The sequence below is a fragment of the Rhipicephalus microplus genome, chromosome 1 (assembly GCF_043290135.1).
Source record: "Rhipicephalus microplus isolate Deutch F79 chromosome 1, USDA_Rmic, whole genome shotgun sequence".
Lineage (NCBI taxonomy): Eukaryota > Metazoa > Arthropoda > Arachnida > Ixodida > Ixodidae > Rhipicephalus > Rhipicephalus microplus.
Genome location: NC_134700.1, coordinates 102,458,969 through 102,470,175, shown reverse-complemented (window position 1 = coordinate 102,470,175; position 11,207 = coordinate 102,458,969). Strand labels below are relative to the sequence as shown.

The 11,207-nt window shown below is 43.4% G+C and overlaps 1 protein-coding gene across 2 annotated transcripts in view; it reads right to left on the bottom strand.

Annotated features, from left to right (window-relative positions):
• Positions 1-401: 401 nt before the first annotated feature.
• LOC119178450 (defensin BmKDfsin6-like) overlaps positions 402-11,207 on the bottom strand; it is a 28,624-nt gene continuing 17,818 nt past the window's right edge. For both annotated transcript variants that reach the window (XM_075870651.1, XM_075870652.1), the window contains exons 3-4: positions 4,986-5,033; positions 402-580 (exon numbers count right to left, since the gene is read on the bottom strand). In XM_075870651.1, coding sequence (XP_075726766.1) covers positions 432-580; positions 4,986-5,033 — 197 coding nt within the window. In that variant the 3' untranslated portion in view covers positions 402-431. The remainder of the gene's footprint in view (positions 581-4,985; positions 5,034-11,207) is intronic.

Here is an 11,207-nt window from a genome sequence, read left to right as displayed (position 1 = left end):
AGGGGGTAATGCCACCATTGATAAACGAGCCACTGTGGCTCATACGCGTTTTTGGGCGCGAAGAAGAAGAGAACATCTTCGTTGCTCTGGTTCAAGTGAACTCCTGGCTGCGGGTCTTGTTTTGTTCGTGACAATATATATATATATATATATATATATATATATATATATATATCTTATAAAAGAACTCTTTCATGTTGTTTTTGCAGATGCCCAACATGCCAGGTGCGTGTAAGTCTGCTTTCGCTAGAAGTACACGTTAATTGCTTCCTGCCATCATTGACAAAAAATAAAACATTTTTTTTACAGACCACAGTGTGAAAAAGCTGCCGTGTGCCCTGAGTAAGCCTACACTTGTGTCAATAGCGGCAATCGTAATGAAGGCATTTCAATAGATCAAGTAAGGTAGTAAAAGATTCTCCTCATAACATTTATTTGCAGCCTTTCTTGCTTGGCAGTTTACACCCAGAACAAAGGCAAGCACCATTACCGCTTCCGCCACAGTATCCCTCGCTAAAATGTTTGTGCTTGCAGTGACTGCTGCAAGCCATCCCAAAAAGTGGACAGCCGTGGCCACTCCCTGTAAAAGTAATTTTAAATTCAAAAGTTACACATTCATACAAACTGTTTTGTTGTTGTCCACAGAAACAGAAATTACATGTGAGTAAGCGGAAGACGAAGGAACAGCTAAAAATTTGTGCTTTGTCTGTGCTTTATCTGTCCTTTTTCTCTACTCCATGTTTTTGTCCGTTTTTTGCGTTGTACACTTATGTTTCAATACCAACTTGCTCAACTAGCCGTTCTTATGAAGAGAAATTAACATATTTTCTAGAATCCCTAGGTTAACGCCAATAATTGACTGGTTGACAGGATCATTCGCCCTGTTCAATATTCTTCTACCGTAGGTCATTAAAGCTTTCAGAGTTTTGAAAAATGAAAAGGTGCAAAGTGTCATCCACGCAAATGTGCAAATAAGGAACATTAAAGTAAAAAGCAGGAAAATACAGTGAACAAATTACATTTTCATCACAAGGGCGACACAATCATTGGCGTGAATGGGGTGACGGTGAAATCTCACCGAAAGTGTCAATATAATAGTTGTCGCAACTAAGCTGGAACACTGGTGATACCTTTTCTAAAGGGCCGTAAGTAATTATTATTATTTATTATTATTTTATTTTGACAATACTGCGAACCTTGAAAGGTCCAAGCAGGAGAGGGATGTACATATCCAGCAGACATGCGTATGGATGCAAGATCGACACATGAATGTGAGGGTACATAATCAACAGGTAAGTATACAATCATTATACATTGGATGACAGCAAGGGTGAACACTCTGGCAAAACATTCCAATCGGAAACAGTTCTGGGAAAAAATGAATATTTGTATTGGTCTGTACGGGCAAAGAACGGTGTAATACTTCGGCTATGTTTGTGACGAGACGCTCGACTAGGGTTATTAGCTATGTAATCTTGCGACTGGATTCCCAATTTATTAAAATATAGCTGGTGTAGAAAGTTTAGGCGGGCACTTTTACGTCGGTTGGCCAATGGCTCTAGGTGTGCGAGCTCCAACATAGCTGAACGGGAGTCGCGACGTCTAAAACGTTTATAAATAAAGCGAGCTGCCAATCTCTGAATTTTTTCAAGCTTTTCTTTATTAGTGATAGTATGGGGATCCCATACAATGCTTCCGTATTCTAGGGTGGGTCTTACAATGGATTTGTATGCAATGAGTCTAAGCGATGAGGGGGCATCACCTAATTTATGCTTCAGAAATCCTAACTTTTTTCTCGCGGAGGAACATATGTTATTTATATGTGTTGACCAGTTAAGTCTGGACGTCAAGGTTAACCCCAGGTACTTATGTTCCTCCACTTGTTTAATCTGATAATTGCCAAGACTATACATGAAGTGAGATTTATTCTTATTGGAGATGCACATGTAAACTGTCTTGTCGAGATTTATAATCATATCCCATTTATTGCACCATTCCGTTATTGCATGCAAAGCACGGTTAAGAACGTGCTAGTCAGTGACAGACACTATGTGGCTAAAGATGATGCAATCGTCTGCAAACAGCTTAAGGCGTAGAGGGGGCTTCACAATTTGGCCAAGATCTATAATATAAATGTTAAATAGAACCGGTGCCAAGACCGAACCCTGTGGGACGCCAGAAAAAACATCAAGAAAACGAGAACAGGCACCGTCAATTTCAACATACTGTTTGCGGCCAGTTAGGTATGAAATGACCCAATTGACGACTTGTGATGGAATGCCTAAGTTTTTCATTTTTGTTATTAGTTTCGAGTGTGGAACTCTATCGAACGCTTTCGAGAAGTCTATTAGAACTGCGTCAATCTGTCCGCCCTCGTCAAGTACCTGTGCCATCTCATGAACGGTAACTACTAATTGAGTTGCAGTTGAAAAACCTCTTCGAAAACCGTGCTGTACGTTAGTAAGAAGATTATTGTTGTCAAGAAAATCATTTAGGTGTTTAGCAATTACGTGTTCGAGAACTTTACAAACTGTGCAAGTGAGAGAAATGGGTCGGTAATTACGATAATCGGTGACAGAGCCTTTTTTAAAAATTGGTTTCACTCGGGCAACCAACCATTCAAGTGGGAGGCAAGAAGTTTCAAGAGACTTAGAATACAACTGTACCAAGAATCTAGCTAGGAGCTCTGCATATCTTCTGAGAAATGCGGTGGGAATGTTATCAGGTCCTGCGGATTTTTTAGGATCTAATCGTAAGAGCAGCTCAGTAACACCTTCGACAGTAATATGGATATATTGGTTGCTATCGTTGACGTAAGGCGTATTACCCAGCGTGGCTGGCCTTGAGAATACGCTCTGGAAATAGGAATTGAACGTATCAACAAGTAATAAGCGTAAAAGCCGGGAGAAGCAAGAGCCGAAAATCAGGAAAAAGAGAGAGAAAAAGAAAGGTTACTGGTGCCCTGTGAATCAATGCAAATTATGCCGCGGGAAGGTGACTGTGAAACAAAATCCAAACGCTCCGTTTCAAGGCTGTCTTCCATCGGAAGATTCCGAGCCCTTCCCGCAGCACTTTTTCTGCCACATGCGGAGAAAGTATGTGCTATTATCAAAATCAGAGTGCTTCCTGTATGTTCCAGGGGCAGATTCGGAGCAGCTACATCACGAGATACTCCCCATGGAGTGACTTTTAAATGTGAAGCGTTTCTTAGCGATCTTCGGCGAGTTTGACCGTATCTATCTATCTATCTATCTATCTATCTATCTATCTATCTATCTATCTATCTATCTATCTATCTATCTATCTATCTATCTATCTATCTATCTATCTATCTATCTATCTATCTATCTATCTATCTATCTATCTAACTATCTATCTATGTCTTATCTATCTTTCTGTCTATCTATCTATCTTTTTATCTATCTATCTATCTATCTATCTATCTATCTATCTATAATCTAACTATCTAGCTGCCCACGACTTTTAGATCTCCAGGACGTTTGGATAATGGGATCCATACCAAGTTTGGTATGACATACCATGACTGTATTACGACCATAACTAGCTAGTCATAACATAGAAATCATGACATGTATGTTCTAAATGTCATGATTTACATGTTATGGTCTTGCTGCTCCAGCGGTGGTTTCTTTCAAAGGAGCTATCGCAAAACTGGTATAGTATCACATGACGGCATGGCGAACCTAAGTGACTGGCCCTCGCGTAGAAATCATGACATGCGCGTCCTATAACAACATGACTACATGCCACGCTCATGATGTGCTCGCGGTCGTTTCGCTACCTTCACATACATCAAATTGGGTATTACGTGACGTGCTAGGATGATAAAGGTATATGACTGGTGCCAACATAAGTATCACGACATGCGTGTCATGTAAGAACATGACTATATGCCATGCTCATGATGCACTCGCGGTCGTATTGCTGGCCACATACGCCAATTTTGGTATAACGTGACGTGAATGGTGTATGACTGATGCAAACCCAATATTCATGACAAGCGTGTCATGCAAGAACATGACTACATGCCACGCTTTTATGTGCTCTTGGTCATTTCGCTGGCTTCACATACACTAATTTTTGGAATAACGTGACCTGAATGGGTGACAAAGGTATATTACTTCTGCAAACATAATAATCATGGCAGGCGTGTCATGTAAGAACATGACACATCTATGCTCATTATGTGCTAGCAGCCGTTTTGCTAGCTTCACATATATACCAAATTTGGTGTTATATGACGAGAGTGGATGACGAAGGTATTTGATTGGTGCAAACATCCTAACCATGACAAGCGTGTGAGGTGCGAACATGACTACATACCACGCTTATGATGTGCTCGCGGCAATTCAGCTAGCTTCACATATAGCAAATTTGGTATTAAGTGACATGAATAGACGATGAAGGTAAATGGCATGTCCAAAATGATAATCATGACACTCGTGTCATGTAAAACAAGACTTCATGCTACAGTCATAGTGCGCTTACGGCCGTTTCGCTAGCTTCGCTAATACGAAATTTACTATTACGTGACGTGAATGGACGGCGAACAACAATACCAGGCACAAACATCATAATCAAGACATGAGAGTCATTTGGGGCATAATTTACGTCCACCTGCAAACTTTGGGCTGATTTTAAAGTGACTTATCAACCTGTTTCATTCATGCTTCGCATATGATCAGTTCTCTCTGTACGCGAAAACTATCAATTTTTTCTGCTCCGCGAAAAGCAGTGGATTCACCGGAAGTCGCAAGCGCCCTGTGCCCGGGAATGGTGTCAACTGTGGGTGCGCCAAGAGACCGCGGTTGCATCGGTAGCGCTATAAGAATATACAGCGCTCGCGCTTTGCTAGAGTAACAACTCTAAGAAGACATGGCTTCCGAACACGAACAAAAATTGAAGTCAGCACGCTACAAACACGTACTAACAAGTGAAGGTGCTCACAATGACGTTGTACTTACTTTGTACATACACCAGTTTGGCGTCCACAGAAGTCCTGTCCAGGAACGCTGCAGAGACACCATATGTAGTGATTCAGCATCCCATGCCCTTTTGTACTCGATCTTAACTTAAATAACGTTGCCCTACGTCTAGCTGGAATAAAATTGGCTCGTTCATACAGTTTAAATACATTTATAACTGACATATTCACTGGAACAAAACACAAAAGGATATTATTCGAGAGCCTTCGAATAACTTTGTTCAGTTTTGTACAATTGGCAATGATTCTATTTCCCGGCTATCAATTTGTGGAGGAACATAAGTAGGATTGCATTGAATTTTTTTTATTTGCTAGCATAGTCAGTGCATTCGACTCGAAGTATGAGTTTTGTCAGCACGTGTGATTCTCTTGAAGGCTTCTAACTGGCTGAGCGTAAGCAATCGTATAGCCAAAGACCATGCTCATTTTAGCCACGCAGCGGCACGCTGACGTTCATGTCTGCTGGACCCTGAATGTAAGCTCAGAACATGTCAAATCAAAATTATGTTCCATCACTCCGTTACTGTATTGAAGAGGTGAGCATACTGCGCATTTGTGTCCCTGCAGATGCTGGTGCCAAGATTGACTGATATGCGAAATCACGCAAGTCGACGCACATTTATTGGTGAACGTGGGCTGCACAGGTGCATTAACTGTTCTGCCGCTTGCGACTGCTGAGTTGTTGCTCTATTTGCACTGGTTTTAGCTGATGCAGGCAGAAGGCTTGTATTCATCATTATATTTTATACTGCAAACGCGAAAAGGTACACCTGCCAAAAAAAATCACAGCGTATCCGCGGAGTAAATGATGACGAGTAGGGCGAAGCATACATCCGTCCGTCTGTGTGTCCGTTCATGCTTTCGTCCGTCCGTGCGTCCATTCAAGTTTCCGTCTGTTCGTGCTTCTGTCCATCTGTCTGTCTCTCTGTCTGTCTTTCTGTCTGTCTGTCTGTCTGTCTGTCTGTCTGTCTGTCTGTCTGTCTGTCTGTCCTTCCGTCTTTCTACATGCTCATCTGTATGTATGTCTGTCCCTCAGTTCATACGTCCCTCCCTTTGTCCGTTCATCCATCTAGTGAACACTCCAAGTACCGCCATCTTGAATCTTTTTATCATATATTCATCATATACAAGTACCGCCATCCAGCGGACATATCAAGGACTAAAACTAGAGGTGACTACTACATAAAAATATTTTAGCAGCTTCACCTCTAAAAGAATTATCTCCAGACGACGGAGCCTTGCTTACAATAAAACCCGTCAGAGTTGCACAGCGTGTTTATGCACGCCGTAGTACGTGAATGAAGCATGGATAGTATAATTGAAATATTCGTCGACGTCACTGGCGAAAGTCGGCATTGTAGTTGCGTCGGTGGTGTACGTCATTTGAAACGGCAAAATGATGGGCTTGACGACGCAGCTCACGAGTGATTTGTGTTGCCGCGAATGGCTGAGCAAGTTTGTCTGCAAAGTGACCGAATCATACTTGCGCTTCCGGTAGTGATATTGTCAACTTCGGTACAAGAACCGACAATGTGGCATATGGAGCAGTGGACATTGTTGTCAAGCAAGGGGGAACAAGAAAGTGCGTTGGCGTCAACATGCTGGTGTCCGTCGCACTACAGCATGCAGGTGTTGTATTCTTGTAGGCGAAGCGCCCACCGGGCTTGACGGCCTCAAGGATCCTTCAGTGATGACAACCAGCATGGTACATGATGGTCGAGGACGACATCAAAAGGGCGACCACACAAATCATGCTGACACTCCGTGAGGGCCCTAATAATCTCCTGGCATTTTTTCTAACGGTGTAGTTGGTTTCGGCACTGCAAAGCGTACAACTTGCATATTGCCGCCTGTCATCCTCATCGTCAGCATAACTGCACCCACTGCAAAGAAAAGGCGTCTCCCATGTTCAACCAATTAACCCAATCCAGTGCTTTTTCTGCCGGGTCCTACCTGCAGACTTCTTAATCGCATCTGTCCACTTAACTTTCTGTGCACCTCCTACGCGTTTAGTTTATCTTGTCTTGGAATCCAGCCAAGCGGTACGTGCCCAGCCCATGTACATTTCTCCTTCTTGATTGAAACTATAAGAAACCCTTAATCCCCATTCATTCGCTCACCCCCTTTGCTCTACGAGTTTATCTTAAAGGGATATTGAACAAAGTTTTTAGATTGGGTCCCTAAATCTATAGAGACAATCTTCATTCTTGGCAGAAACTACCGAAAAGTAACAAACTCAACGCGTTTTTTTTGGAACTGCCACGTCTAGCGGCAGTTTGGGAAAGCAGGTACAAGCAGTACCAGCGGAGAGCAATGCTACCAGCTGGTGCAAAGCAACAACGTTTTGCTGAAAGGGGGATAGTAGGTTGAAAGGAGACGCGGAGAAAAGGAAGAGGTATGAGAGGAACACGTGAATGCTGAATGTGCCTCGGCATTTGTGACGTCACGGCTCACGCTAGCATACAGTGACTGCGTGTTCACATGCAAACAAAACTGCATCCAACTCATCGAAAATACAAGAAATGAACTCTGTTTAACAGAACAGTTGTGCCTTCGGAGTAGAACTTGGAAGCTTTAGGAGTTTTTCCAATTTCCGATCCCTATTGCTTTAAAGTTACATCTAACATTCTTTCCATCAGTCGCTGCTTCGTTTTTGATTCAAGTGAAACCTTCTTTGTAAGATTCCAGGTTTCTGTTACGTAGGAGAGAAAAAGAGAGAACTCTTTATTAAAAGGCAGAAAATTTAGCCGGCATGATTCGCTGACTTACTACTCTGCGTGGAGAAGGGGATTGAGGATTGAAAGTACGGATAGAAAGAGAGAGAGAGACAAAAAAAGACAAAATGTAAATATAGATGATAGAGTAAAAACAAATATAGGAGAAGGCCATCTCTTTGATTTTTGAATGAGCACGCGCGTTAATAGCTTTTTTCGTGGTGTCAAGCTACAGCTACAGCTTGTCTAGCTGACCGATGCTGTCCAAGTATGCAAACAAAAGTTTCATAGCACGCCTCTGTAGAGTGGGGCAGGCTAAAAGTCCAAATACACAGTCAAGGGAGAAAGTTCTCTCGGTTATAGAATGCATGCAATGTTCATAAGCGCACGTTCATCAGCATACGCTCTACACTCAAGCAATACATGTTTCACAGTTTTGATGGAACCAGAGTTGTTGCAATACGGACTCACTGACTGATCGAAGCGGTACCGTAGGGTGTAAAAATTGGCACTGTTTAAACGTAGACGATAGTATAGCGTTTCAAGATGGCGAGGAATTTTGAATGAGAGTCTCTTTCTCAGATAGGGGTATATTGAGCGAAGGAAAGCATAATGATGTGTCGGAATGTTCCAGCGTCTCCTATTTTCTTCAATCGCAAGTCTTTTAGCCATCTGAGCTGCATATAATTTAAAGAAATAGGTTCTCCGTAATTGTGGTGTCAAAACCTTTGCGTGCTGCTTCATCTGCTTTTTCGTTGGTGGAAATGCCACAATGAGCCGGCATCAACTGAAATGTGATAGATTTGCCTGCGGTATCATCCAGGTGATGTAGGTATGCTATGTCGAATGAAACGGGGTGAGAATTCGTTTTCATTAGGAGGTTGAACAATATCGGCAGTGCTCCCTTGGAGTCGGTGAAAATTACCCATCGGTCCGGCCTTTGCCACCAGACGCAAAGGACAGCTTCTTTGCTGCCATGAAGTTCTGCTGCTGTCGAGGATGTATTCCGTTGCAGTCGACAGGATAGCATTTGCCTTGTAGACGGGATATAATGTCCATAAGCGGAAGTCTCCTGAGTGGTTGAGGCGTTGATGTAAATATGCGAGTGCTGAGCATAGTTCTCGGCTAAGAAGAGGAGAGTAGTCTGTAACAGCGCAGCCTGTGACATTCGTCTCTTTACCCCGTTGATGCCAGGTACAACGTTTTTATAGTTTTTATAGTTTTTAAAGTGTCCAGGCAGGAAATGTTGCAGGCATATAATTTTGTGGCTAATTAACAGGGGAAAGTTGAAGCATTCGCGCAGCTTGGCCGAATGAAGAATTGCTGTGCGTTAGGTGAACTCGGTACAGCAAATGCTTTTTACCTTGTAATACATGTCGAAGATGAGTACGCATGCTTGCTTGGATAGAGATGACATCCTGTGGGAGACATCCTGCTTCCGCTACACTTCCCAATAGTGATGAGCTCTTCGGGAGCCTTAGACAGAATCGTAGGCAGCTGTTGCGTGCGGCTTTCGAAATTATCTTGTTTACTGGGGATAATTAGTGAAGCGCCGGTAGGCAATAGCGCGATGTTCCTTCAATGTATGCTTTCTGAAGCAGTACCATTGAGCGGCATCTACATTCCCATCGTGTTCCAGCCATGAATTGGAAGAGTTGAGTTGCTGCTACTATTCTAGTTTAAAGTTTCTTCACCTGGGGAGTCCAGGAAAGATTTCTGTGGATGATTATTCCCAGAAATCTTTGAGACTGTACATAGGTCAGCGGTCGTCCACCGAGAAGTAGTGCATACTTGCTCATTTTCTCTCTCGTGAAAGCAATGGAAGTGCTCTTTTCTGGTGAAAGGTGCATGCCTCGGGGCGCTAGATAAGTGGAGATGTTCTGTAAAGCTTTTTGAAGTCGCTATTTGGGGATGTAACGTTACCTTGAAGCGCGCCAGATACAGATGTCATCGGCATAAATCGTGATGTGTACTCCTCGAGGAAGTGACTACGTTATGTGTATCAGGGTAAATTTGACAAGAAGGGGGCTGAGTACGGCACCCTAGGGTACACCCTTCTCTACTGTAGAGAACTGTGTGGGACCATTTGGAGTGCTCATATATATTTTCCGCTCTTTTAGACAGTTCTCAATCCATTTGTATAGATTCCCTCGTAGGCCAAGATCTTCCATGGTTGTTAGGATGGCATGGTGAAAAACTGAGTCGAAAGCTGCCTTGATGTCAAGAAATACGGCTGTCGGGATTCGACCTGCGGAGAGGTCCTTTTCAAGGGAAGAGACAAGTGCGATGACATTTGTCGATAGCCTACCTGCCTTGGCGGAACCCATTAATTTCTTGCGGAAATTTGTTGCGGCTTTCTAGGAACCATGTTAATCCTTTGTGAATCATTCGCTCCTTGAGTTTGCCAACGTAACTCAGTTGAGCGATGGGCCGGAAAGAGGTGTAGCTTGTTGGCTGCTTAGCAGGTATCAAAATGGGTACTATTTTCGCCAGCTTCCACTCAGCGGGGACGACTGCAGACATCCACGAGGATTTATTATGTTCTAAGAGTCGTAGGCGGGAGGCGTGGGGTAGCTTTGCAATGGCTTCATAGGTTACTTCCTCATGGACAGGTGATGTGTTCCTGTTTGACTCACCGGTAGTAGTGTTCAGTTCCTCAATTGTAAAAGGTATGTCTAGCACTGGCACTGCCGCCCGTGAGTTGCCAGGCTGGTTACCTGCAGATGAGGTCCAAAGCGTTGAGTTTGTTGATAGTAGTGCGCAATATCCTTCTGAGAGCTCTTTGAGAAATTTTTGTTTGTGCAGGGAGAGCGTCGTGATAGGGTGAAGCTGCGGGAGTGGCATGCGCATGCCTCTAAAACCCGCCAGATTTTGGACACAGGTTGGCGAACATCTGATGTTGAACAAAAGTCACGCCATCTTTGCCAGCTACGTTTATACAGGTAGCGCCGAATATGACGCTGTATCCGTCGGCAGGCTCGGAGGTCTTCTAAACTCTTTGTGCGCAAAACTATCTGTTCAGTTCACCTGCGAATAGCACACAGTCTTTCAAACTCCTCATCATTTGACGAAAATACGTTGTTTTTAGTTGAATCATGTGGGCATTATTTTAGGCAATCAGCCATCGTAGCGAGCAATTCATCATCTTTTGTAGCAGCAGTGACTCTCTTTTCTGCTGCTTCTTTGTATGCATTCCAATCTGTGGATTTCAGGACGGTTCTGCTTCATATCATATTTGCACCACCAGCTGATATCATGATTGTGTAGTGATCACTCCCACGCGTTTCCATGTTGGTGCATCAGTCAAAGTTGCGAGCGACTGAACTTGTTACGAAGGTCACGTCCATGCTGCTGGTAGTCGTGGTGCTTCGTAGGTAGTTGATGCTGCCGTCATTTAGAGGTTCGATTGAGTGCTTTGAGAGCAGCTTTGCAAGCTTAGCTCCTCGAGAACAAGTGTCTGAGCTGCCCCAAATTTTATTGCGGGCACT